Consider the following 26,628-nt stretch of genomic DNA (forward strand, 5'->3'; position numbering starts at 1 on the left):
TCACAAGAGACATACTCATGAAGAGATAACCAAATTCCTTTATGTTCAGATATTGAGTGCTTAAATTTGAATAGTTGCATCATTTTATTTTGAATTTTTTAAAATTGAAAGAACAATTTGTTAATTGAATCTTGAATCCGACGAAAGTAGTGTTTGGGAGAGCTTGTAGAAAGCATTTATCAACTTGTCGTTAACAAAATTTCAAAATTTTGTTAATGAAAAGCTGATAAGTGCTTTCTAAAAGCTCTCCCAAATACTACCGAAATCTTAGGATATCGGTGCGAGTGAGCTTTCAATATCCAAAATTTTGCCTTCTTTCAGACAAACTTAAATCCTGATGTAAAGTGATAACAACTGATATTTAAGTAGTGTTTGCAACTTTTAAATTTGTTAGAAAAAAAATCCATAATAATTTATTTTTAGAGGTTTGAAACTTGTCATCTACGCCTTGAACGGGGTTTTGTTGGTCCTTTTCGCAATGATCATATTTGTTCAAAAAAATCCATAAACACTTATTTTTAGATAAATTGCAAACATTAACTTAATATTTTTAGGTTGAATAGTCATTGATGATCGCGTGAAAATCCCCATAAAATTGCTATTGGGGAGAAGACTCATTCAGATGGTAGGATCTCATTCACCCAGAATTTGATGGACTATCTCCCCAACACCATCAATTTTGTCATCGGAATCAAACTTTTATACGTAGTCAAATTAAGATTAAAATTAGTTAAATGTATCATTTATTACTCACTTAGATTAAAATAATATCGATTTACACCATAAATATCATATAGGTTTGCCTCGAGAATCCAACTATAAATACTAGTATTAGGCGATTAGCAGTGTTAAAAATCGGACCGGACGAATCGAAAATGGGTTCACCTTTTAAATTTTTTTTTAAAGTATTTTGATTTATTTTTGGCTTAAAAATTATATATATAATTATATTTGATATTTTCATTGTTTTTTAGTTTAAAAATTTAATAAATATATATTTTATTATATATACACATATTTAATATATTTAAATTTAAATTTAAAAGATATTAATATCTATATTAATTATTATTTATATAAAAAGTATCTTGATCAGTTCGATCATCCGGTTCAAATGTTAGACTAATTGAATCGTTTTTTAAGGATTTATTGGCTTGATTATATATCGATCTGGTTATGAAAATACTAAGTAATAATATTAATAAAAACAAGAAGTTGTGCGATGTTGTAAAAGCCAAGTAAAAAAAAGAAGAAGAAGTTGGGCGATATATACAGACTAAAATTAATTTATACCAAAAACGAAAACCCACACCTTTAAATGTAATAATAATTAATAATTTAATACATCAATCCGAGTAAAATAAAAATTGTTGGGTAAAAATCAAACAATTCATTAGAAGATTAGGGGTTATTCTGACAATTCAAAGAGTTGAGGGTTATAACGTGAATAACAAATTACAAATGTTTTGTCAAAAAAAAAACAAAAACAAAAACAAAAACAAATTACAAATGTAAGAGATTCCTAGTAGGAACATGCAAACCCCAACGTAGGTTTTAAAGCTGCGTTTCTGCTGCCACCCAACATCAAGATTTTTCTCTTCGCCGAAAATCTACGCACTAAATCACTGGTTCTAGTCAAAACAGCGCCGCCGCCATTTTCGGGTAAATTTTTGTATTGATATGCGTGTTTTCTGTACAGATTTCTTGCCATAAATCTACTGTAAATTTCGTTGGAATTGGATTCATATTATTTTTTAGCTGCCGCTAAGATTCAGAACATGGAATCCTCAATCCAGAGTTACCCTTTTACGTTAACCATCAAAAGATGGGATCTTTTTTTCTCTTCTAGGCTTTCTGGATCTGGGCAATCCTTGTCTGGTGTTTTAGTTTTAAAGTAAGATTATACTGAATTCTACTGTTTTAACTGTTGCAGATTGGTTGGGATTTTGGGTTATTTCCAGAATTGTGTTCAATGGGGCTATTGAAGAGCGAATCCGTGATTTGCCCCATTGATCAGAAGTGTTCCCAATGGGCAAGAAAGTTTATGGGTTATTGTATTTGCAGCACAAGAGATGAGTTTTCGTTGGCAGTGGGTTTGATTAGTGTGATGAGTTGGTGTGTGGCAGAAGTACCTCAGATCGTCACCAACCACTCCAAGAAATCTGCAGATGGACTCTCTTTTGCGTTTCTTTTGACATGGATAATTGGGTAATTCTTGTTTTAAGTTTCCACTGCCTCTTTTTTTCTTGTATTAATCATATAAGTGAAGTAACCTCGTCTATCAATCATACATGTTTACTTTGTCTCTAAAGAGGCACATTGAATGGAATTATTTTCAATTAAACGGCAACTGCTCTCTTGCTATGATTGGATTGTCTGTGGGATCAACCCGGGATTTTGAATTTCCACAATCTTTGGAGAACGGCTGAAGCAATGGGTGAAAAAAAAAATTTATTATAGTTGTGGACAGAACTGGGTTACATGTGTTGCTTGTTTGGTTATGTGTATCGGAGATCATTGCGGCATAATAAGCATGTTTTCTTTTATAAGCAAATCTAGTGACTGGTTTTCTGTCAATCTCTTCTTTTTGCAGAGATTTATTCAACCTTTTTGGCTGCGTCCTAGAACCAGCAACTGTAAGTTGTTTTTTGAGTAATGCTGATGTCTCAATAATTTTTTGAACATATCAGTGACAACCTGTGCTTGTTCTGTCTTGGAAATGAAATGCAAGACAATAATAATTTATCTATGCTCATACATAAATAACTACTTGTTTTATGTTTCTTTGATCTAAAAAAGGCTGGTTGATTTTGCAATGCAAGTTAGTGAATTTGTTCCTACATAGGGCCATCTTTATTTTTTCTTAATCTCTGAGAGAACATTTTATCAAAGTATGTTCTCTGGTAACCTGCTTGTATCATGCTTTAATCTTTACAGCATTGAACTAGTAGTAATTTATCGTCCAGCAACTCATTAAGTTAGGAGCGTTTTTGGACTAGTGCCTCTATATGCACGATACCAACCAAAGTTGATAATTTATTGATATTCTATTGATTTGCTAATCTTTGGTGTTGAGTTGGTTTTTCTAATATAACATTTTGCATCCTTGGCCACACTTTTATTGCAGCTTCCAACACAATATTATATGGCTGTGGTAAGGCATCATTCTTATTTCTAAATTAAAATTTCTACCTTTAAATCAAAGTTGATACATGACACTTATTGTTTGTTGCAGTTATATATGGCGACTACCTTGACGCTTACCACGCAAGCGGTATACTATGGGCATATTTACCCACGCTTAAAATCCAACAAAAGGAGGCATGAGGTTAGAACTTATAATATGTGTTACAACTAAAGTTTCTCACGTTGATCCATAGTGTTTTTTTAACAAAAATATAATTGCAGTGCTAATACTTGTCGTGCTGATGCCTAATGTTCTGTGATGATGGTTTGGTTTGCTAATTAAGAAACTGGAAAAGGCAGTGAGTTGAATATGGATTGCCAACTCTGGTTTGGTAGGATAGCCTGAATATCTCTGGTCGGCACACACAAGTAATAGGAATGAACTGCAGGATACATATACAAACATGATAAAGATAATGACAATGTATAATGTCATGCAATGAGCAAAGGAAGAAATATATTAGGATCAACTAGGCCATTGGTATAGTTAATGTTTTGATATAATATTCACAACGTTAATGCATTCTTTACAAAATAATGAGATGAGCAACAATTGTGCAAAAGTGAACTGTAGCCAATAGTGGGAAAAGGGAGAAGAGATGTAAAAGAACTAGGAATCACACCTTAGATTCTGAAAAATAAAATGTCATGTGACAGCAATGTTGCGGAATAACTCGATAAATTTGCCCTTAAACTAAGGGATACTTCTCTGTTTCCTTTTAAAGACTTTATTGTATTTCTGTCATTTCGTCGTCAACATCATTAAATTTTTGTATCAGGGTTGTTTCAGTTGGCTACATGGATCTCCTTTTCGTCCATGATATTGTAAAGACAGTTTTGAAAGTTTCCTTCTGCCCTTATTAAACAAATGCGAGCATGCAATCTAACATGACTCTGCTTTAGGAAGTAGGAACAAAATCATGAACCTCGGAATGCCACGCAAGCAGAGAGTTTTACCATCATGATTGCACATAGTTTATCCTTCATTATAATGTTGCTGACATTTTACCAACCTTCATCCAACTAAATAATTTTTGTGAAGCACTGAAACTTCAAATAAATATTTTTTTGTCTAATATTTTAAGGATTCACAAGAAATGGATGAAGAAAAAAAAAGCGAGTACGACTTTGGTGTGACTGCTGAAGAAGTCAACAATGTAGAGAAGCATAAATTTGCTCCAAGCTCTCCCATTCCCCTTCCAAACAGATCTCGAAGTAGTAGTTCCATTGAAGACGAACGGTATCTTATGTAAGGAATTCCTCTCTCAAATTGGAATGCATACTTACTTTCATGGTGAATATGGTGTGTAATTTCTTGATCTCCATGCATGCAACTTTTTTAAGCATATCAGAACTACAGTATGGTGCGTAAGTTGTGAACTTGGTTATTTCCTCTTCCCATGTGCTTACCATTTTGATCTCTTTCCTTTAAATTGAGATGGAACTAACCAGGGCACCAAGCTGGATAAAACTTTTGTACTTCAAACTTACAAACATCTCCATTTAATCAAAATACTTGTCCTGGTTCTTCACTTAATATTTATATCAGTAACTGTGTCTATTGCAAGCAATATTAACTGGCCTAGTACAAGAGTTTGATGGTGCTTTTCTCCATGGGATTTCATTGCACCGTACGAAATTTTGAACAGATTTGAATATTTCATCATATGGCTCTTAAAACGGATGCAACGCTTATTACTGAAATTCTGGTCTCTTCTTGAACTGCTCACTTGGTGTTTTGATTACTTTCAGGTCAGCAAGATCTCTTTCAGTCAGTCATATACCTATAGCAGGATCCTTCCCAGCTCAGAGAACTCCGACTTCAGACGTTGAACAGCAAGGGCTCAAAGAGCCATTGCTCGGTGAAGTTAAGCCAATGCCATCCGTGTCTTCTCCAAAACCCAAGACCTTGTTCTGTGTGGTGAGAGCTTTTTACAGCTTCCTTTGCAAAGTCAGAACAATTAGAATCTGGTTTTTTACATTCTCTTATTTCAGGTTTTCTTGGTGACATTCTTCCTTGGAAGTTTCAACCTGAAGCTATCAGGAATCCATCACAATGATATGAAATTAAAGAACCCAACTGGAGGATTGGTTTTTCATGTTAGAAGGCAGCTTTTAAAAGCAAAGGTTGAGATTACTTCCTGTGAATCCTATTCTTTTAATTTGTATGTTTTATGATGCGTCTACGGAGGGATGAAGAAAACAAGTCAAATATAGTCTTTTTTCATATTCGAGCTTGGACTCAATTTTTCAGCCAGCTCAAAATTTGAAACATGTAAATTTTGAACTGACTACAACCAGGATCAAAATTCGAATTTGTGCAGGATTAATTTGGTTTGAACTTAAGTATGTTAATTTTAAGACTTTAGTTTAAGCTAGAGCTTATAAAATATAACTAAAACTTTATAGCTGGCAAGCTATCGAATAAAATAGTTTGGGCCTAACGTCAGCTTGAAAAATATGTCATATATTCGAGCTTCTCAAGTTCCAAAATGTTGAATATCAATAGTACCATATTTAAGTTGCCTCTATTCGATTGCATCCATAATCTAGCCTGTGTTATAAGTTGCCTAGTTTGTGTTTTATTTTTTTGTATTTGCACGTAATGATGTGAAGAAGTTTTCTCATACGAGTGACAACATTTTATCAATCATGGTCATTGCAGGAAATTAGAGTTTTAACACAGGGAACTGTGGCTGCAGAGAACAGTGGAATAGGATCATATCTTGGCTGGGGAATGGCAGTTGTTTACCTTGGTGGACGTCTTCCTCAAATTTGCTTAAATGTGAGCATACTTTATGAATTCCCATAATGAACGAATGGATTCATCCGTCAATGAAATTTCATTGCAAACACTAGTTAAAAGTAGAGCCGGCCACGGTTTATTTGAATCGTGAACTAAAACTAGAACCAGGATCGTCCCAAAAAAACTGGAACCATACCAATTTTTTCAGCTTCTGTTCTGAAATCAGAATGGAAACCGAGAAGATACGGTTTGATTTCGGTTTCTAAAAATTAGAAAACATAACCGTAAATGTCTCTTAACTAATTAAGTTTAACTAGTTTCATAATCTTACTAGATGCACCATTTTTTAAACTACTAATAGCATAGATAATAGATTAGTAGTCAAAAAGCATGGAAAGTTCTTACTTTATGCCTTTGTTCATCTGTGCAGATCAGAAGGAGAACTGCTGAGGTTAGTATTACTTTTATTTATATATGTGTGAGTATACCACCATTAATATTTTTTTTTTGTACAATTTTTTAAACATTGATAAATGCATTACAAATGTATTTAATCAATTTAGAAAATAAGATAAGTAAAAATAAAATGCTTCATAATTATATCTTTTTCAATCATTACAACAGTAAAAAATTGTCTATGACTATTTTTTTCAACACTAGTTTTCTGTTTCTATCAAAAATAGAAATGAAAACAAGTTTGACCCCCCTCCCCCCAGGTTGATTTGTTTATCAAGAAACAGAAGTACCATTTCTCAAATAAGCATAAACATAACGCAAAAATACTCTTGCTCAAGTTCTCTTTTTTGTTTCTTTTTTAAAACGGTCTAATGTGCAGGGGCTTAACCCGCTAATGTTCGTCTTTGCTGTGGTTGGCAATGCTACATATGTGGCAAGGTGAGTTACTACAACATGTGTGGTTTTTGTTCAGTTATGTGATCATTCGAGCGGCCGATGGAGGGGCAGTAAACACCCCCCTCCCCTCGCCCCCTTGTTCCAAATCCTGGGTCCGCTCTTGCAACCAAGTTCTTATTTACATTGTTTCTTTCTCAGCATTCTTGTTAAAAGCTTGGACTGGTCGAAAATAAGACCAAACCTGCCATGGCTGGTGGATGCCGGAGGATGCATGCTTCTTGATACTTTTGTATCCTTTTAACACACATCCTCACTACTTCGATTGCTCTTTGTGCCCAGAATATATATGTTTATCTATAAAAATCCCCGTCTCTCCTTAATAGATAGCACAGATACTTATTCAGTTCATATACTTTCGCTATCGGCCCACGAGGGAAGAGGAAAAGTGCGGAGAGTGAACTGCTGTTGCATCATGAATAAACAATCATGGTTCCTTGGTAGCTATCTGTTCTACAGTTGTGGCATCCCCAGATCAAGTGTTTGTGCTACGTTTCACGCATCCCTGATGTGGAAGCTTGTTTGAGACAGTTAAATGGCATGCAATATTCTTTTTGGCCAATTGGCACATAATTCTTTTTAGACTTTCACGAGGCATTATTTTTAATTTCTTTCTATGTTGGCTTGTTGATCGGGTGCAAACGAACCGAATCGAGCCGAATAATAATAAAAAATTAAGGTTCAAGTTTGGCTCGAATCATGTATATTCGAGTTAGAGCTCAATTCGAAGCTCGAAAATTTCAATTATGTTGGCTCGAGCTCGAATCAAATGAAGTTCGATTTCGGCTCGAAATATTTGAACTTATTCGTGAACTATTTAAACTATTGCTCGGGTGTTAAGGTTCAAAAACTTCGTTCAAAAGATCGAAATATCCGAAAAGGTTCTTAATTTATATATACTAGCAAAAAAGCACACATGTGTGTAAAAACCACATAAAATTGGTATGGTTACTCGTATGATAATTAGGGATTGCTTGCAATAGATTGTGCTTTTGTAGAAGTGATTAATTTATAGATTATAAAAAAGTGAAGAAAAATCAAAATTTGGTAGTGTTTGTGAACAAAAGTGAAAGCTAAAAATCAAAGTTGGGTACTATTATTTGATAAATAAGTTATTACAGTATTTTAACATTGACCTTTATACTACAATCACTTTTGGAGCATCATAATCACATATGACTATCTTTTAGATTTCAATTAAGTTAAGCATAAACTAACACATAATCTAGGTTTAAGAAACAGACAAAAATGATTTTTTTAAACCAAAAGTTAACAATCACGTTTTTTAGTGATTGCAAACTTAATAATGTATCATTGATACTGGAAGGTGAAAGTGGGTGTAAAGTGCATAATCTAACAAATCATTATTTTTAATTATCCTTTTACCATTTTGAAAGAAATATTTTGTTTTAAATTTTTTAATCATTATTTTTAATTAACTTTTACAACTTTGAAAAAAATATTTTGTTTTATACACCCCGTCTCAATTATATAGGTCATGTTTTCATTTTTGTTTGTCTCAAATATATATATAGTCATATATCAAATTTAGTAATATTTTTTTTATAATATTTTATTAATATATACTCTTATTAACTGCATCTTAAAAATTATACAATCATTTTTTTAATACATTAACGACTAAATAAAAAGTTTGTACAAATCTGTTTTGTCAATGATTTTTCTTAAATATGTGTGGAAAAAAAATAAGTTTATGTAATCAAAACGGTATTATATTATACAACACGATATAATATTTTTAAAATATTATTTTTAGTGAAAAAAAAATACATTACGCTCAGAAAGGTTCCAAGTTCTCAGAGAAAGCAAGCTGCCAACCACGCCGGAGCACCACCCGCGACTGAGACTAAATCCGCTGGCCTAGCGCCACACGTTTAAACACCGGCTGCGGCCCCACGCTCACCGCCTTATCTTCCCTGCAGCCCATCAGAAGCAGCCCATTTCCCTTCCGCCACCCGCCGTGGCCGCCACCCACCTCCTCCTGTTTCTGCGGCCGCGGCCCCAAGATATCGGCCCTGCCGATTTCTGAGGCCGAGGCGGCTGAGATATTGGTTGTGACGCTGGCCTTGTCCAGACCCTCGGCCGTGGCCACGCTCCAGTCGATGCTAACTTCGCTCGGCGCCGGCAGGTAAGTGCGCTCGGAGGCCGCACGCGACTCGTCCAGGCTCTTCATGTCGAATTCAACCTTGCGAGTGACATTAACACCATGCGCCGATATCGTAAATCTTCTCGCGTTTGGATTTTCCTCTAATACTGAATAATCCCTTCTGCAGTACATGGAATTACTCGAAGTTGGAGCTGACAAGCTTTCGATCTCGAATAGGTCCGAGCTTGCATCGCTCCACATATCATCGTCTACGTTCGTTACACCCACGACCGGACTTCTTGGATCGAAAAGGGCTCGATCCCGGACGACGTTTTTCGGTCCTAGGACCGATGACAGATCAAGAAGTGCACGGAAAACTTCCAAAGACTTGCGGGGTGAATCTTCAAGAGGGGTAGCATTCGATTTTCTACCCTTATTCTTGTCCTTAACCCGGATGGAATTGGAGTTTACATTAACAGGGAACGATAATAGCCGCAATTCGTCGATAAAAGGCCTTCCTTTGGCCGATACACGCTGTTTGAGTGTTTCTTGAGTGGACTCGAGGTTGTTTAATTCTTGCAAGTGAGAATGAGAAGGCGAATTATTGTCTTCATCATCATTGACAATATTCTTGCCGGTTTTGATCGAATCCGGCATGGTGTTTTCGGACTCCAACTCGACCTCCTTAACCCGGACAGCTTTCTTGCCAATACAACAGTTACTCTTTCTGTCCAAAAGCCATTTCTTGGCAGCAAAAGTCCTTTTGATCTTGCGATGATCATTTGAAGGAAAAGTAGTACTACTGATATTCTTCAAAGAAACAGATCCTTTGGCGGCATTCGCCATCATCAATAACCCGGTTCGACTATTCCAACTCGCCTCCGATACCGATGCTGTAGCGCTGGAAGATCTCGCCCCTGGGAAACTCCCGCCATATCCATCGACAGAAGAAACCGGCGACGGCGGCGGTATTACTACTCTTTGATCGTTATAAGTAACAAAATCGTTACACGTATGATCCTGAAGTACTTTCTGTTGTTCGACTTTTTCGACCTGATCTTTCGGATCGTTGCTTCCACTGAAATACCTGCGTGCATCGAAAATGCTTAGCTCGGTTTCATCAATGGAGATCATTCGGCTCTCGTTTTGTGAAATTTGTTCGATAGGTTTGGTTTTCATTAGGTACGAGGTGAAAGATACATCTTGGAAGGTAGAGTTATTTAGTGCCAAGGAATTAGTGTAACAACGAGGGGGCGTTTCCTTAATGGTGAACATACTGAATTTTGCTTCAAGTTTTCTTGGTAAAGTTGACGATTTCATTAAAGGGAACTCAAACTGGCTTCTGGCTATCTATATAAGTCTTATATATACTTAGTACACCCTTGTATGTACATAAAATATATTTTTATAAATTTGAATTTATTTATAAATTAGGATAATGAGTAAATAGATATTGGTAATTATAAATTAGGATAATAAGATAATGGGAAGAGGAGGTGAGAATCATTTGAATTTTATTTAAATTCCCTAATCAAGTTTATAAATCTCCACTATCCGGCGATTTTGCACTTAAAGACGGATCATCTGTTTTAAAATTTTAAATTATATCCACTGTTCGACGGTTTTGCATTTAAAGTCCCACTATTTATTTTAAAATTTAAATATCGAAATTTCCGAGTTTATCCTTAATAATAGTTGATTGAGTGTAATGGTGGCATGTGTATTTTTAGAATTTCTTCTTGTTACACCATGACACCAAAAATTGGTTTTTATAATGGACTCGTGTTTTATAAAATAGTAAAGAGTAAGTGAGCTTTTTACGCGAGAAAGATCGTTTCGGTTCATATTTACAACAAGAAGTAATAATTTTTTATGGGTCGGATTGGATTGAAGATTCGTTTTATAAAATTAAACCATATATTGAACCGAAACGCAGTCTCACATGAATTTTTGTATTTTTTTTATTACAACTAGGAGGAGGGGACATTTGTTGCGTCCATGTGTCAACATTCTGTCCATGTTTGAACCCATAGTCTCTTTCTAACAAGGAGTGGATTATGCCACTAAATTGGGGCTAATACTCATTTTCTTACACCATTTAATCCCTTTTATTTATCTTGTAATGGTACCTCATGTTATGATTTTTTACTGATCGATTTGTTCTATGTCATTATTCATCATGTTAGTAAATCATCATTTTGGCCACATGAGATGCAGGCTATGGATATTTATCCTCAATTTACTTATATCGGTAACTTAATTTCACTCCAAATGAATGTTGCAACGTGCAAGAAGAAAATGAAACAACATGTGAAAAAAGAAGAAAAATATTAAGATCAGAATGAGATGAAGTCAAATCGTTCACCAATACACTAAATGGGGAATTCATATTATATATCCAACTATTACCTCTAACACAATTAAAATAATGAGTTACTAAGAGATCAATAAAAAGTACACGAATTAAATTGGGTAAAAAAATCTTAACATGAAAGATCATTTTAATTTTGGTACGAGACAAACAAAAGGTACTTATTATAATCTAAAAAATTTATAAGGTATAGGGACTAAAATGAGTATAATCCCCGGCCCACCGGATTGAGAGAATTGCATTTTAAATATGTATCATATAAAATCATTAACTTGGATTCAAGTTATTTCAAAAAAAAAAATTGTATTTTTCTAATTTTAGTCTCGTTTAATCACAATGATGCCAATTGATTGCACCAATTTTGATATTTTCCCATAGATATATATATGTACTGACAAGAGTTGGGCACATGGTAGCTCAAATTATGTCCACACAATGAGATCTATCTTGGAAATTGTTGATGCATTTTTGGAATAAATAATTTGCTGGGAATTTTGGTAATTACTTGAATATTAGTATTATGCATGCCTTCATGTGATTTTCCATAAATTTCACGCTCATAAACAAACAAACGAACTCTGCGATTTGCTGTAGTATATCGATTTATGGTTGGGAAAGTAAGAATGCATTCTGAACTTGGTTTCTGATTGGGTGAACAAAGGGCTAGCTAGCTAATGATAATATAAATAGGAGTCGAAATTTTAAAAAAATTTAAAGATTTTGTCACATTTTGTTCTTGGAAATAGTGGTTAGACGTATTATTGTTACAATTTTAGTATGTGCCTTGGAAAAGATAAATATATCCCTTGTTCGTTTTTTCAATGTAAATATAGTGGAACAAGTGCCCTAAGAGTTGGCTAGATAAAAATATCCCTTGTTCGTTTTTTCAATGTAAATATGGTAGAACAATGTAAATATACATGTTTGTTAAGGGGAGCGGACCTAGACTATGCTAGGTTAGAATAAATGACCTCGTGCGCGTGCCGCCGCCGTCCGACCGGCTTGGCACGGACCGGACCGGATGTGGGCTGGCTTTGACTCATGTATATATATAACTTTTGGACAAAATAAATTAATTATTTTGCTTCAGGAAACATACACGAAGTCAAGGGATGCAACTGTCCGAGGCATCCAAATTTTTTTTTAAGGACAAAGAGTCAAACTCTATTGTCTCTTTTGTTGCGTGCATACTAATCAAAGTTTTTTACAAGTTCAAGACAAAATTTTCTTTTATCATGGCTACTGATCCATCGGCCAGTGTCACGCCACCCCCTGTTACGCCGCCGGCTGTCACGGCCCTTACTGCTTCTTCTGCACATGCCGAGAAACCAGATAATTTCTCTGGTACTGCTTTCAAGACATGGCAGCAGAAAATGTTATTTTATCTCACAACACTTCACCTTGCGAGGTACTTAAAGGAGGATGTTGTTATACCGGCAGAAAATGCAAATTCACAGGAAAGCCTGCTTTCGAGGCATGGTCTCACAGCGACTTCCTCTGCCGGAACTATATACTGAATGGGTTGGATAATACGATGTACATCGTATACTCTGCAGCAACCAAGGCTGCTAAAGAACTGTGGGAATCCTTGGAGAAAAAGTACAAGACAGAGGACGCTGGCACAAAGAAGTTTGTAGTCGAAAAGTTTCTCGAGTTCAAAATGGTTGATACCAAGACAGTGATCATCCAAGTGCAAGAATTTCAAATCAACCTCCATGATATAATGGCCGAAGGGATGATGATCAGTGAGTCCTTCCAAGTTGCTGCGTTGATTGAAAAACTGTCGCCTTTATGGAAGGAATTCAAAACTTATTTGAAGCATAAACGCAAAGAAATGAGGCTCAAGGACTTGATCGTCAGGCTGCGAATTGAGGAAGACAACCGCAAAGCGGAGAACAAAGCTGGTAAGATGCCAATGGTGGATCCGGGCGCTACGAAGAAAAGAAAGCAGTTTGGAAAAGATGTGAAGCAAGGGAAGAACAAGAAATGGAAAGGAACCTGTTGGAACTGTGGAAATACAAACCACAAAGCCAAGGATTGTCGCTTACCAAAGAAGGACAATCAGTACCAGGCAAATGTTGTCCAACACAAATCAGTGCTTGTTGACTTGTCTGAGTTAGATCTGTCAGCAGTAGTCTCCGAGGTTAACATGGTTGATCATTCTAAAGAATGGTTTATCGACACTGGAGCAATGCGACATGTCTGTGCTGACAAAAAGTTATTCCCGAAGTATATTCCTATAAGTGAAAGACAACTCTATATGGGTAACAATGCGACTTCTAACATCGTTTGCTTAGGCAAAGTGGTTATAAAGATGACTTCAGGAAAGGAGCTTACTCTTATTGATGTCCTTCATGTTTCGGACATAAGGAAGAATCTTGTATCAGGTTTTAGGCTTGTTAAGGCCGGATTTAGAATAGTTTTTGAAGCCGGCAAAGTTGTAATCATAAAAAATGGACAGTTCCTAGGAAAAGAAATATAGAAAAAGGACTGTTCAAAATGAATGTAATGAATGTACTTCGCAATTTTAAAAGTAATAAAGTTAATGCTTTGAATTATTTGGTTGAATGTTCTAATTTATGGCATACTAGATTAAGACATGTTATGTAGTGACCCTTACCCGGATCACCTACTAACAGACATCTCGAAAGAGATACAGCAAGATGCAAATGAATGCAGCATAAATCAATGACATATAAACCATGCAGTCACATAATACATGCATACTCAGTCAGGATATCTCGAACAGTACTTCCGTACCTCAAAACAGTGCAAGCTCTACCAACTCTAGGTCTACGCCTATAGTCTGCTCTACACTGTCAAATGATACTACTATCATTAAAGCGCTCTAAAAGCCTTAACTAAGCTATTGCATACTCCTAAATATTTATAGGAAGCAAAAGCTATACCTTCGTCCGTCGTTAGCCCTTTGATGTCGATGCCTCTAGAACTTGGGCACAACTCCGCTACGACTCCCGAATGTCTCGCCGACCTTCGGGCCAAGCCTAAGAAGACTAGAACAGCTCCAAAAGGACTAGAATGGAAAGGAAAACTCGGAATTGGCAAATGAAAGTGAAGCCTCGGCCTTCTATTTATAGACAACGATCGGAACTTTCGATCCTTGATCGGAACGTTCGAACCTCGATCGAAACGTCCGATCCTGCCATCGGAGCTTTCGAAGATCCTGATCTGCCACGTGTCAAAATATCACTTGATGACTCCGGATAGGGGTGATCGGAACTTCCGATCCTGATCGGAGCTTCCGATCTAGCCACACGTCATGCCTGACGTAATATTATCGGAGCTTTCGATCCTGCATCGGAGCTTCCGATCCTGTTCGGAACTTCCGAACTCACCTTCGGAGCTTCCGAACTCTATCCAAGTAATTATGATTAATTCCTTAATTACTGGTTTTGGTTACGGGCTACTACATGTTAACTTCAACACTTTGAGGAAATTCGGAAAGTTAAATCTTATTTCAATGACTAAGATTGATTCAAACTACAAATGTGAAGTATGTGTTGAAGCTAATTCACTAAAGTACCTTTTCACACAGTGAAAAGAATTACAATACCTCTAGAACTAATTCACACTGACATTTGTCATTTAAAGTTTGTACAGACTAGAGGTGAGAAAAAATATTTTATTACATTCATTGATGATTGCACAAGATTCTGTTATGTATTTCTTTTAAGAAGCAAAGATGAAGCTCTTGAAGTGTTTAAGACCTATAAAAATGAAGTTGAAAATCAATTAGGCAAACGAATCAAAAATATTCGTAGTGATAGAGGAGGCGAATATGTAGCTCCGTTTGAAGAATTTTGCAATGAGTCTGGCATTATTCATCAAACAACTGCTCCATATTCACCACAATCTAATGGTATCACAGAAAGAAAAAACCGTACTCTTAAGGAGATGATGAATGTCATGCTGATAAGTTCTGGTTTACCCCAAAACTTATGGGGGGGAAGCAATCCTTTCAGCAAACCATATTCTTAACAAAATACCACACAAAAATAAGAATGAATCTCCTTACGAATTACAGAAAGATCACAGACCTTCATACAAATACTTGAAAGTGTGGGGGTGTTTGACTAAAGTAGAAATATCAAAGCCAAAACAAGTGAAGATTGGACCTAAGACAGTTGATTGCATCTTTATTGGCTATGCAAACAACTAGTAGTGCATATAGATTTCTAGTGCACAAGTCAGTGATTCCTGATATACATGATAATACGATTATTGAATCAAGGAATGCTGCACTTTTTGAGAACATCTTTCCTTGTAATGAAGAGAAAGAAAAGAACTCTGTAAAAAGAGCTCGTGAATCTACAATTAAAGAAACGCATGAAAAAGAAGAACCAAGGCGTAGTAAAAGAGCTAAGATAGCTAAAAATTTGGACCTGATTTCCTTAGTTATGCTATAGAAAATGATCCAAGGACCTTAAGCGAAGCGCTATCTAGTCCAGACGCTTCGCTTTGGAAAGAGGCCATAAACAGCGAAATAAATTCCATCATGCAGAATCATACCTGGAAATTAGTAGATCTCCCACCAGGAAGCAAACCTTTAGGATGCAAATGGATCCTAAAAATAAAGTACAAAGCTGATGGATCAGTTGAAAAATAAAAAGCAAGGTTAGTTGCTAAAGGATTTAAACCAAAAGAAGGGTTGGATTTCTTCGACACATACTCACATGTTACAAGAATAACGTCTATTCGGTTTCTTATAGCTATTGATGTTTTAAATAAACTTGAAATTCATCAAATGGATGTAAAGACAGCTTTTTTGAATTGTGAGTTAGAAGAAGAAATATATATGGAACAACCTAAAGGATTTATTGTCCATGTCAAAAAAAAAGTGTGCAAACTTGTTAAATCATTGTATGGGCTAAAAAAGCTCCTAAACAATGGCATGAGAAATTTGACAAAACAATGATGTCAAATGGATTCAAGATTAATGAGTGTGATAAATGTGTTTATATAAAAAGCACACGGAACTCATATGTAATTTTTTGTCTATATGTGGACGACATGCTAATATTGGGTAGTAGTCATGATATCATCATGAATACTAAAAAAATGTTGACAAAACATTTTGACATGAAAGATATGGGAAAAACATACGTTATCTTAGGAATTAAGATTGAAAAAACGTCTGAAGGAATTATCCTAACACAATCTCATTATGTTGAGAAAAAACTTAGGAAATTCAACGCGTATGATGTTACGCCGGTAAGATCACCCGCGGATTTAAATATACATCTATCTAAAAATCGTGGTGAACCCGTATCTCAACAGAAATATGAAAGGATTATTGGAAGTTTAATGTATCTTACAAATTGTACTCGTCCTGATATTGCTTACTCGATAAATAAATTAAGTAAATTCACAAGTAATCCTAGTCATGATCATTGAAAAGCATTAGAAAGAGTATTTAAATACTTAAAATATTCAATTGACTATGGATTACACTATGAAACATATCCTTCTGTACTTGAAGAATATTGTTAGGCAAATTGGATATCAAACACCAAAGACTCCAAATCCACAAGTGGATATGTGTTCACGATCGGTGAAGGAGCTGTGTCGTGGAAATCCTTTAAGAAAACATGTATAGCTCGTTCAACTATGGAATCAGAATTCATAGCTTTAGACAAAGCGGGAGAATAAGCGTAATGGATTTGTAATTTCCTAAAAGATATTCCTTATTAAACGAAACCAGTGCCAGCAATAATGATACATTGCGATAGTCAGTCGGCTATAGGAAGGGCACAAAGTAGTATATGTAATGGTAAGTCACGACACATACGTCGAAGACATAATACCATTAGGCAGTTGATCTCAAAATGGTATTATCACAGTTGATTATGTAAAACCAAAAGATAACTTAGCGGATCCGTTGACAAAAGATTTAGGAAGAGATCAAGTAAACTGGTTATCAAGAGGAATGAGATTAAAACCTACAAAATTAAATAATATTCATAGCAAAAACCCAACCTTGTACATTGGAGATCCTAAGATCTTGGTTCAAATGGGAAAGTCAAGTTATGAATATTCATATGCACTTAGAACTTCGTTCTATTCTCATTCCTAAGATAAAAGTGCAACCTGCGCAAGTAGTGAGGTTAAGTTTTAAACAAACTTTTAATGATTCCTGTATTTCTTTTAGAAATATGGTATGGCAGGATACTCATATAATAGGAGATCGCCTATATAAGTGTGAAGACGAGCCGCTTCAACGAAACACTTAAGAATCCAAGATGTTGTCCAGGGCCAAAACGGACAAAACAATGAGAACATATAAAGTGTTAGAAGAATTATTGTGTGAATACTCTTGTCTAGGTTTACATCAACAGCTGAATAGTTCAAGACATCTTGTTCACTAAGCAGCTAAGTAAATCCGATAGTATTTCACTAAGAAAGGTTCAAAACCGCAAGCTACCTCTCCCCATGCAATAATTTTTTGCAAGAAACTCTCTTTTAGCATAAGCATACATATTAGCATAAATTCACATTCAGGTGGGGGATTGTTGGAAAATTTTTTGGACAAATTGAATGGTGGTGAATGAAACATTGATGCTCATTGCCCCACATTGGTAAAATATGAGAATGAATGTCTCAATATATTGCTCAAGTTGAGCAAATGGGTTGGGGCCCCAAGGGGTACCCATGTTTGTTAAGGCGAGCGGACCTAGACTATGCTAGGTTCGAATAAATGGCCACACGCGCGCGCGCCCATTTGCATATTTTTCAGATGAAAGTATGCGACCCCTCGGCCTGAACCGGTGTGTCTTTTCGGCTGAACATGTGCGTCTCTACAGACTGAACCATTGCATCATTCGGTCGAGTGTGCAGTCAAGGGATGCAACTGTCCGGGGCATCCTTTCAACATCTATAAATAAATCACCCACTTGCATTCATTTCACGAATTCACCGATCTCTTATTCTCTTCTTTGCATACTTCTTCTTCAGACTTTGATTTTTTAAACATTTTGCAGTGTTCAAAGTACTTCGGTTTTGTAGTGCTACTAATCGAAGTTGATAGATAACGTTCTATCTTGGGAAGCATTTTGATCAAACTCGTGAGCACCTAGGCGGGCAAATTTGTCTTAAAGACAAAGAGTCAAACTCTCGGCTCGCTATTGTCTCTGTTGCTGCGTGCATACTAATCAAAGTTTTTTACAGTTATTTCATTGCTAAGCTTCGTGGAACAAATGGTGGCAGAGAAGCAAGCGAATCTGTTGAAAGTGAATCGCATTCAAATGGTTAATTAGCTCAAAATTGAAGAAGAATAAGATCAAATCAATTGAGTTATTTAATTGTAATTTGTACATTCAAACTTTATCTTTGAAACTCTTGTTTAATTTGCAGATTATGTTTTTGAAACTCTTGTAGGCATTTGGGTCGAGGTGTTTTCCAATATACAAAGGTCTTCGCTTCGTTTATGCGATGGATCAAGGAAAATTGTGTTGTCTTTGTTTGATTTCTCTGTGTTGTGATTTCATATTATTTTTTTAATTCCTTTAATTATTAATTTTTGCATGAAAAATTAAATTTATGTAAAAAAATATATATATATAATAAAATTACTAAAAATCAAAATATTTTGAATAATTTTTATTTTTTTTAACAATAATACTAATAGTAATATGCAACGAGTGCACACGTGCCAGTTTATATTTGACATAGAAGGCCCAATCAAAGGCCCAACATTATGTGCAAATTATAATGTTGATTTGGTATACATTCTGAGACCGAAGCCCATTAAACGTCCTGGTATAAAGTCCATCTTTCCATTTACTAGGGCTTCTCCTTGTTCCCACTCGTACAATCTCCAGTAAGTGCATCATGGCAGAGAGAGGCGGAGGAGATCGTGGCGGTTTCGGCCGTGGATTCGGCGGACGGGGCCGCGGAGGTGACAGGGGAGGCCGCGGTCGTGGAGGCCGCCGGCCCCGCCGCGAAACAGAGGAGGAGAAATGGGTCCCAGTGACTAAACTTGGACGATTAGTGAAAGACGGGAAGATCAAATCTTTGGAACAAATCTACCTCCACTCCCTCCCAATCAAAGAGTATCAGATCATCGACACTCTCGTCGGGCCGTCTCTGAAAGACGAGGTGATGAAAATCATGCCGGTCCAGAAGCAGACTCGGGCCGGGCAGAGGACCAGGTTCAAGGCGTTTGTGGTGGTGGGAGATGGGAACGGGCACGTGGGATTGGGTGTGAAGTGCTCCAAGGAGGTGGCGACGGCGATACGTGGCGCTATTATATTGGCCAAGCTGTCTGTAATCCCGGTGAGGAGAGGATATTGGGGGAACAAGATTGGGAAGCCGCACACCGTTCCATGTAAGGTCACCGGGAAGTGTGGGTCCGTTACGGTGCGGATGGTCCCTGCGCCGCGTGGGGCTGGTATTGTGGCGGCGCGTGTCCCCAAGAAAGTGCTCCAGTTTGCTGGTATTGAGGATGTCTTCACTTCTTCCCGTGGATCGACCAAGACCCTTGGGAACTTTGTTAAGGTACGGATTTTACAGCTGATTATCTCCGTGATATCTTTGTTTTCTTGTATAATACATTCAAGTTTGTGTCATTTTTGCTGCATTCGATATGATCTTTGCTGGTGTATATAAGTTTCTTGGTCTTGAACTTGTGTTGTTTGCTTATGATAATTGATTATGTTGTCATTTATTTCATTTAGCTTAGGATATAGGTGAAATGGATACAAGCAATACAGAATCTGTTGACTTCTAGTATTACTAGTGTGCCTAAAAACATCCTACAAAAAATCTCATTTTAGCAGCTCCTAGTCTTTCTTGTAATTAAAAAGAGTTGAAAAAAAATGTAGTATACATTTTAGCAGCTCCTAGTCTTTCTTATTGAATTGGAACTACCATATAGATGTATTTAAAGCATATCTGTGTTTTCTTTGATAGTCTCAGTGTTGGTATCATTTCATAAGCATATATACATGTATAGACCAGGTAATTTGTGTTCAAAAGCGTAAAACCTGCGATCCAGCCAGAGTTACTAGCAATTCATGTTGTGGTTATTGATCGAGAATCGCTCTTTGCAGGCGACTTTCGATTGTTTGTTGAAGACATATGGCTTCCTAACTCCTGACTTCTGGAGGGAAACCCGTTTCGTGAAGTCGCCCTTCCAAGAGTACACTGATCTATTGGCTAAGCCCACATCCAAAATCATCCATGTCGTAGACGACAACGAAGCCCATGCTGTACTGTGAGGATTGTTCGAGTTACATATTTCCTAGTTTTGTTCTTGGTTAGTTGGATTCACTTTTGCTTGTGAACAGACTTCTTTAAATACAATCGCCTTTTACTTTCCTAAATTTTTGAACAATTCACGTTGTTATAAATTGAATTTGTCTGTCAAATTCCTGTATTTGCTGTGTTCTCCCTACGCACAACTACGGTTCTGCAAACGAATCAAGATCGACTCGAACTCTGTTTCAATCGAGTTGAAGTTCTAATTACATCAGAAGTATTTATGGGCAATAACAGATTTAAATGGTATTTGAGATAACTTTTAATAAGCAATTTTCAGTTTTTTTTCAGCTGAATTTCTCAAAATTTCAAAATTTTATTAAGAAAAAAGTTAGAAGTATTTTTTAAAAGTTCTCTTAAACACTACGTTAATGGAACGGTTTTTTCATAATCACATGAGAATATAAATAGGATCTCACTTATTACATTATTGTTCATCATTAACGATCATGAATTGAATGTATTCGATTGAAAATGAATCCCAACAAGAACCGTAGAATCGAACTCGGATGCAATCATCCACAACTTCAAATCCGTCTATTTACAGTATAATAATTAAAGCAAAACCGGGCTCAATGAAATCAATGTCGCCTTATCATCAGCTTCCTTGCGTATCGAGGTCGGATTCTATGTCTGAAACCTTGTCTTCGGGGATGACTAGGAAAGGTTTGAAGGTCATAACGAGGGCGATAAACTCAACTACGTTCAGTATAAAGAAGACCATATGAACGCCTGCATTACAACACAGCATAGACGGTCAAAATCGGAGACGAACAATCCAAACAAGACGAACAATCCAAACATGACAATTGCAACGTACAGTTAAAAATATTTGAGTTTCCTGCTGGCTATAAATTTTGATAAAATGACAACTATTCGATCATACCATTGACATAGAATCACGTATTTTTATTCTCATTAGTTGCCAGTTGATCCTGTTATCGGGAAGGACGTTATTGAAGATCAAAATGTGGTACTTGGACTGTTGTATAGTTAAAAGTATTTTTGTTGTACCATGAACACCCACTGTAACTAATGGCTAAACAGATAGCTCTTATTCCAATAATAAGGATTTAAGGCTTCATACCTGGCAAAAAGTTTGAATTTTGGCGGCCTTGAGCCCATGAGAGTCTGTAGATATTGACACAATTACTAGCGTGAAAAAAATGGTAAGTGAACAAAAACTTGCTCTGTATTTCAACATTTGCATGGTCTACGAATCTAAGTTATTTTAATGTATTTTAACGAGGATACTATGCAATTATATGGGCTATTTTCTCTTGGTGTGGCCTTTCTAATGGGATTCTGTTTGATAGATAGATAACGAAATCGGAGTTTAGAAAGAAGAGAGCAACTCACAAGGAACCCCCAGCTGCAGGGCCAACTGCTTTAAAAAGAGACATGGCAGACATAGATATGCCATTTGCAGCTCCTCTTTGTTCTTGAGGCTGAAATTAATGTCAAATAAATTTTTTAAGTACCGGAATTTCATCGAATCGATATGCTCAAGTGTCCCAAAATGGAAAAAGAAAGGTATAAGAGAAAGCGAGATGGTACCACAGCTCGATTTTGCATCACTAGCAGACCTGTTGTGATGGATATCTGTTTACAGTTATAATCAGAAGCAAACATTACATAACCGTAGCAGGAAATCATACTCTAGCACATTTTGGTTGTTTACAAATGGTTATATGATATTTGGATAACTGTTGTGTCTTCTGTAAACTGTTAAGAAATGAGACTTGGACCTAACTCAAACCCAAAAGCTAGCTCAAGAGGTATAAACGAAGTTCATATCAATAATGCAATCGTCGCAAAGCTCTCATGTAGTTCATTGGTTGCAATTTCACAAGAGAAAGGCGGGTATCTTGACTGAAACAAATGAACGTGTCAATGCACAATGTGAACTCACAGAGAGAATATTCTTCAACATGGAAGCACAGTTAAGCACAAGCAACAGAACCAGACCAGATAATCCCGCTATAAAAGGGTAACTCGATAGCAATGGTATTGTTATAACCTGCAGAGAGGATGATTACAAGGGTGAAAACCAATATAACAAAAGGAAGAGATGATGAGGTGTTCGATTTTACGAGAGGCTTACAGCTCCAATTCGAGAAACCATGACGGAGCCCAATATCTTCTCCACCCTAGTATATAAAGAGAGCTGAAAGATAAGCATGCCAAATCCTGAATGATCAAGCAAAGGTAAATGAAAATATCAACCACCATAAGTTATGGTAAACGTGCAGACGTCATCATAAGCGGAGGAAAAAATGATTTATTCGCCATCACTAATAATAAATAAATTGCAAACCGGGGTAAGTACTTCAACCCTGTCCTAAAAACTACCATTGAGGAGTGAGGAGTACCGATATACGGTATACCTGTTATGGCAAGAACAGCACCAACATCTGAGGTTGTAAAACTCAATCCTCCCAACTTCCTTGGGCTGACAGCCCACAATGAAAATATCTGAAAAGAACAAAGCTATTGAAATAAAAGCTATAGAGAGCAATATGTTTTTTCAACTTAATGTTATCAGACTGCAAAAAGGAATATCGACGAAAGGATACAAAGTTTAGAAACCATGACAGCGAAAAATATGCATTAGATTGTGGCTAAAACCCTTGTTCAGAAGGTAGAAAGAAATATAAAGATAAAGATACCTCAGTGTAGGCCATATCGTGAAGTTGAAAAATACAGTACACCATAATAGCAGATAATAATGGCCAGTTTTTAAGAATGCTGCTTCTTTTCTTCAACGGGAGACCGTCTTCAGAACCTTTGATTTTATGTGCCTTAACTAGCTTGTATGAATTTCCCTCCAAAGCAGCTTTTCCAGCATCTTGTTCTATGTTTCGTTTATGACTGTGCAGAGTTTCCTACGATTATCCAATATTTTTGCCAGATAACAAAATTCCTCAGTATATTAACGTCTTCACGAAGATGAAAACCAGGTAGATGGATAGAATAAGAGAAAGAAACATACGGGAAGCCAGCAAGAAACTACTGATGCAACCAATGCAAATACTGATATTGTAAGACAAGGTAGAAAATATGGAAACCTGCAATTAGTGTTCATTGATAAAATGGTTAATGAGTTTGCATCTACACACTCAGTAATATAGAAAGAAACAAATATGTCGTCACGCAACATATTTTGACTTACCTCCCAAAAATAGATTCCTTGGAAAAGATGTGGGGATACTTCTCTGCAGGCTGAAGTTAAAACAAGTGAAACAAGTAATTCGTACGCTGTTTTTCACTCTCTGTTGAGCCAAAGACTGTTACATGAAATATTGTGTATAAAAGTCTTAAGCTACCAACTTAGACGGATTCAGGCTAACTTAGGAAATTATTATGTCAGCTGTGGTGGTGTAAGATATGTTAGAACTAATATTGGATATTATCCCAAAATTATTATCTATCTTGGTATAAAGATAGGACTTTAAGCTAATTAGATGGTTTTAGATAATATAAGTAACCTTGTCAATAAAAAATTAACAAGTATTTTATCAGATACAATTGGCTTGGGATTTGGATTTGACTCAAATCAGCAAACGCATAGAACCAAACACAGCCTTGGGAACATGAAATTCTGATGAGAGAAAATAACTCACATTGCTCCTCGAGAATCAGAGGAAAGACGGTACCTGAGCGAGAAATCCTCCGACAGCTGGACCGATGACCAAGCCAATGCCCCAAGATGTGCTAATCTATAATGAACCATATACAGGGAGCCAAATTATCGTAGTGAAGTTGACTAGGCTTGCTGTTGAAGAATGGGAAGGAAAATAATTTAATTCCTTACAACTGACATCCCCAAAGCTTCGTGTTCTTCGCGACAAATTTCAGAAGCGTATGCCTGGATCAGTTGCATGGATTGAAATAAGTAAACTTAATTGCTACATGAATTATATGACAAGTCATTTATGGGCATACTCTCATAGGACCAAGTATTCCACACAAACTTCCGAGAATGAACCTTGTGCTAAGTGCCATCCAAAAGTTTACACTCAGACCAAAAAGCGTATTGAGAATAACCCTGAATTTTACCGAATTGAAAAGGCAACAATGACGTCAAGAGATGAAATCATAGAAAACCACAGCAAAAGAGAACAAGAAGAAAAAGGTCATTGGCACCCACACTATGAAAGTACCAAAAAGCATTATCGGTTTTCGACCATATTTATCAGCAACCAGTCCCCAGAGAAGAGAAGTCAAGGCTCTACCCAACATGAACGAAGATCCTTCAAGACACATTAGATAAATTCCAATTGAAAGCTGTCACAACGGATGTTATATAGCACCTAAAACCAAGAAACTAACCAACATATCCAGCATAATAACTTATATCTTCCTCCCTTTTGGCAATATGGAAGTCCCTGATCTGCACCAAGTTAAAGGAGAAACGCTCAAAATTGAACCTCTTGGAGGAGGTCGATAATCTAAAGTAGTCTATAAGCAGCAGACCAAAAAATTAGTCAGCTTTAAAATAACCAGGAAAAGATGTGAGAAATATGGCCAAGAGTTTGTTGTAGAGAAGGGAGTGATGTAGGAAAAAGATTCAAATGGTCATTTAAGCCAGCAAAAATAGTCCATGAAGTCAAATGCAATATGTTTTTGTCGACGAAAAGATCCTGAAAACACAATTGCAACAGGAAAATACAGGAAGTTCGGAGCACGTACCATAAAATAAAGGAACGGAAAGAGAGATGATATTGGCAGAGCTGCAATGACACCAGAGTAAATATCTAGATTAGAAAGCTTAAACTCAACTCCAGAAAATTAGATGTCAAGAATGAATGGTGGTAAAATTTGTTAACAAGACAATTAAACCGGCTCGGTCCAGGTTCACCAAACAAGCATAAATCAAACGATCTAGAACGTGTAGTTGTCTATACTTTAGCTCATCGCACGGAAAATTTACAGACCGTAAAATATTTGTGGGTTGAGGCTCAAGCACGAAATTAGAAACATTCAAATTTAATTCCAGCATAAACCGACTCGAAGCGGTTCAAGCTCGAGCTCAAGATTCAATTTTTGTTTTTTTTTTTGTTTTTGTTTTTTTTTTTTGTCAATCAGACAGGGAACTGGCGATGACTTGCTATGCTACAAGGTAGAAAACTCATACGTGAAGGGAAAAAAATCGTTAAAATAAACTAAAATTGTTCAAATTCTCAACATTTCTTTAGTTTATCCGAGTGCAACTTCAAACATCAGATTAAAGAAAACCTCAGTGATAAAGAAAGACAACCAGACGATTCAAAAGGGATTCTTCCTCTATGGCCCGTAAACAATTCTAGAACATCCATCAAAAGTACATACTAACACAACAACAAAAAAATCCCAGAAACCTGCACAAAGGGTGACGATCCAAACAAATGTCAGGTTCTTGTACGGGATCCGACTGTCTGATTTCTTGAGCTTTTCAATCTTACAACCCGGGCAATCCTCGTAAAATATGAAATCTTTTTGCGTTTGGAGCAGCGGCTCATGAGTAGCATGCTCCTCCATTACTACGTACTGCTCTCTCAGCTCAGACCTCACCTACCTTTCAAAAGATGGCCACTCTAGAGAAAGCGAACGTATAAAATTCGCGTAGGGATTGGAAGCCCACCTTTAACGCCGTAACGGGCCACGTTTCAATTACCTTCTTATTTATCAATAGACGAAGTCCACTAAAATATAATGAATCTCACATTTATCGATAAATGTTTACCGTTAGATCTATCTCAAAGCAATACCTGTATATGTATAATCCAACTTACCAGATTGTGGAAACTCAGACGCAATCAAATAATAAATAAATGATAAATAAATCCTTCGAAACGTAAGAATCTTGATTCTCGATAATGACTCTCGAAATATGTGATAGAAAATGGTATTAATCAATATAATTGATTAAAAATAAGAAACATGGGAGAGAACAGGAGAATTCTGACCCGGCGGGAGTGGCGAGGCAATATCCAAGAAGCATCGCGTAGTTTGGCAGCTAGTGTTCGTTGGATTGAAGCAACATTCCAAATT

At 36.4% G+C, this 26,628-nt stretch overlaps 4 protein-coding genes across 4 annotated transcripts; 2 read left to right on the forward strand and 2 right to left on the reverse strand.

The window, feature by feature from the left end:
- Nucleotides 1–1,524: 1,524 nt before the first annotated feature.
- LOC140888469 (vacuolar lysine transporter YPQ1-like) lies at nt 1,525–7,085 on the forward strand. Its single transcript, XM_073296159.1, has 12 exons — nt 1,525–1,662; nt 1,934–2,208; nt 2,594–2,636; nt 3,128–3,154; nt 3,236–3,328; nt 4,272–4,435; nt 4,939–5,107; nt 5,182–5,313; nt 5,852–5,971; nt 6,363–6,383; nt 6,768–6,826; nt 6,983–7,085. Exons 2-12 carry the CDS (start codon nt 1,973–1,975, stop codon nt 7,083–7,085), a joined length of 1,167 nt encoding a protein of 388 aa, XP_073152260.1. The 5' UTR covers nt 1,525–1,662; nt 1,934–1,972.
- A 1,623-nt stretch (nt 7,086–8,708) lies between these two features.
- On the reverse strand, nt 8,709–10,268 carry LOC140888470 (protein PHYTOCHROME KINASE SUBSTRATE 4-like). Its single transcript, XM_073296160.1, has one exon. The coding sequence runs from the start codon at nt 10,266–10,268 to the stop codon at nt 8,709–8,711; it is 1,560 nt and encodes a 519-aa protein (XP_073152261.1).
- Nucleotides 10,269–19,140: 8,872 nt separating this feature from the next.
- Nucleotides 19,141–20,713, forward strand: LOC140890801 (uncharacterized). The gene is made up of 2 exons (XM_073298861.1): nt 19,141–19,833; nt 20,388–20,713. Exons 1-2 carry the CDS (start codon nt 19,168–19,170, stop codon nt 20,553–20,555), a joined length of 834 nt encoding a protein of 277 aa, XP_073154962.1. The 5' UTR covers nt 19,141–19,167; the 3' UTR covers nt 20,556–20,713.
- A 256-nt stretch (nt 20,714–20,969) lies between these two features.
- Nucleotides 20,970–26,265, reverse strand: LOC140893161 (protein ZINC INDUCED FACILITATOR-LIKE 1-like). The gene is made up of 17 exons (XM_073302226.1): nt 25,956–26,265; nt 25,288–25,328; nt 24,928–24,988; nt 24,746–24,848; nt 24,541–24,643; nt 24,410–24,463; nt 24,252–24,314; nt 23,768–23,817; nt 23,588–23,663; nt 23,265–23,480; nt 22,983–23,070; nt 22,700–22,785; nt 22,508–22,615; nt 22,153–22,197; nt 21,955–22,043; nt 21,683–21,726; nt 20,970–21,327 (listed from the first exon to the last, which is right to left on the reverse strand). Exons 1-17 carry the CDS (start codon nt 26,113–26,115, stop codon nt 21,194–21,196), a joined length of 1,521 nt encoding a protein of 506 aa, XP_073158327.1. The 5' UTR covers nt 26,116–26,265; the 3' UTR covers nt 20,970–21,193.
- Between the last annotated feature and the right edge of the window lie 363 nt (nt 26,266–26,628).

Source organism: Henckelia pumila, chromosome 3 (assembly GCF_033568475.1).
Source record: "Henckelia pumila isolate YLH828 chromosome 3, ASM3356847v2, whole genome shotgun sequence".
NCBI lineage: Eukaryota > Viridiplantae > Streptophyta > Magnoliopsida > Lamiales > Gesneriaceae > Henckelia > Henckelia pumila.

Excerpts from the sequence above, each read along its gene's own strand:
- LOC140888469 (XM_073296159.1), top strand. The coding sequence starts at position 1,973 with ATGGGGCTATTGAAGAGCGAATCCGTGATTTGCCCCATTGATCAGAAG. Across the intron at positions 5,108-5,181 it reads CCAAGACCTTGTTCTGTGTG|GTTTTCTTGGTGACATTCTT; the intron begins GTGAGAGCTTTT and ends CTCTTATTTCAG. Across the intron at positions 5,314-5,851 it reads GGCAGCTTTTAAAAGCAAAG|GAAATTAGAGTTTTAACACA; the intron begins GTTGAGATTACT and ends TGGTCATTGCAG.
- LOC140888470 (XM_073296160.1), bottom strand. The coding sequence starts at position 10,268 with ATGAAATCGTCAACTTTACCAAGAAAACTTGAAGCAAAATTCAGTATG.
- LOC140890801 (XM_073298861.1), top strand. The coding sequence starts at position 19,168 with ATGGCAGAGAGAGGCGGAGGAGATCGTGGCGGTTTCGGCCGTGGATTC. Across the intron at positions 19,834-20,387 it reads CCCTTGGGAACTTTGTTAAG|GCGACTTTCGATTGTTTGTT; the intron begins GTACGGATTTTA and ends CGCTCTTTGCAG.
- LOC140893161 (XM_073302226.1), bottom strand. The coding sequence starts at position 26,115 with ATGGAGGAGCATGCTACTCATGAGCCGCTGCTCCAAACGCAAAAAGAT. Across the intron at positions 24,989-25,287 it reads TTCCGTTCCTTTATTTTATG|ATCAGGGACTTCCATATTGC; the intron begins GTACGTGCTCCG and ends AACTTGGTGCAG. Across the intron at positions 21,328-21,682 it reads AAATTCAAACTTTTTGCCAG|GCGTTCATATGGTCTTCTTT; the intron begins GTATGAAGCCTT and ends GTTGTAATGCAG.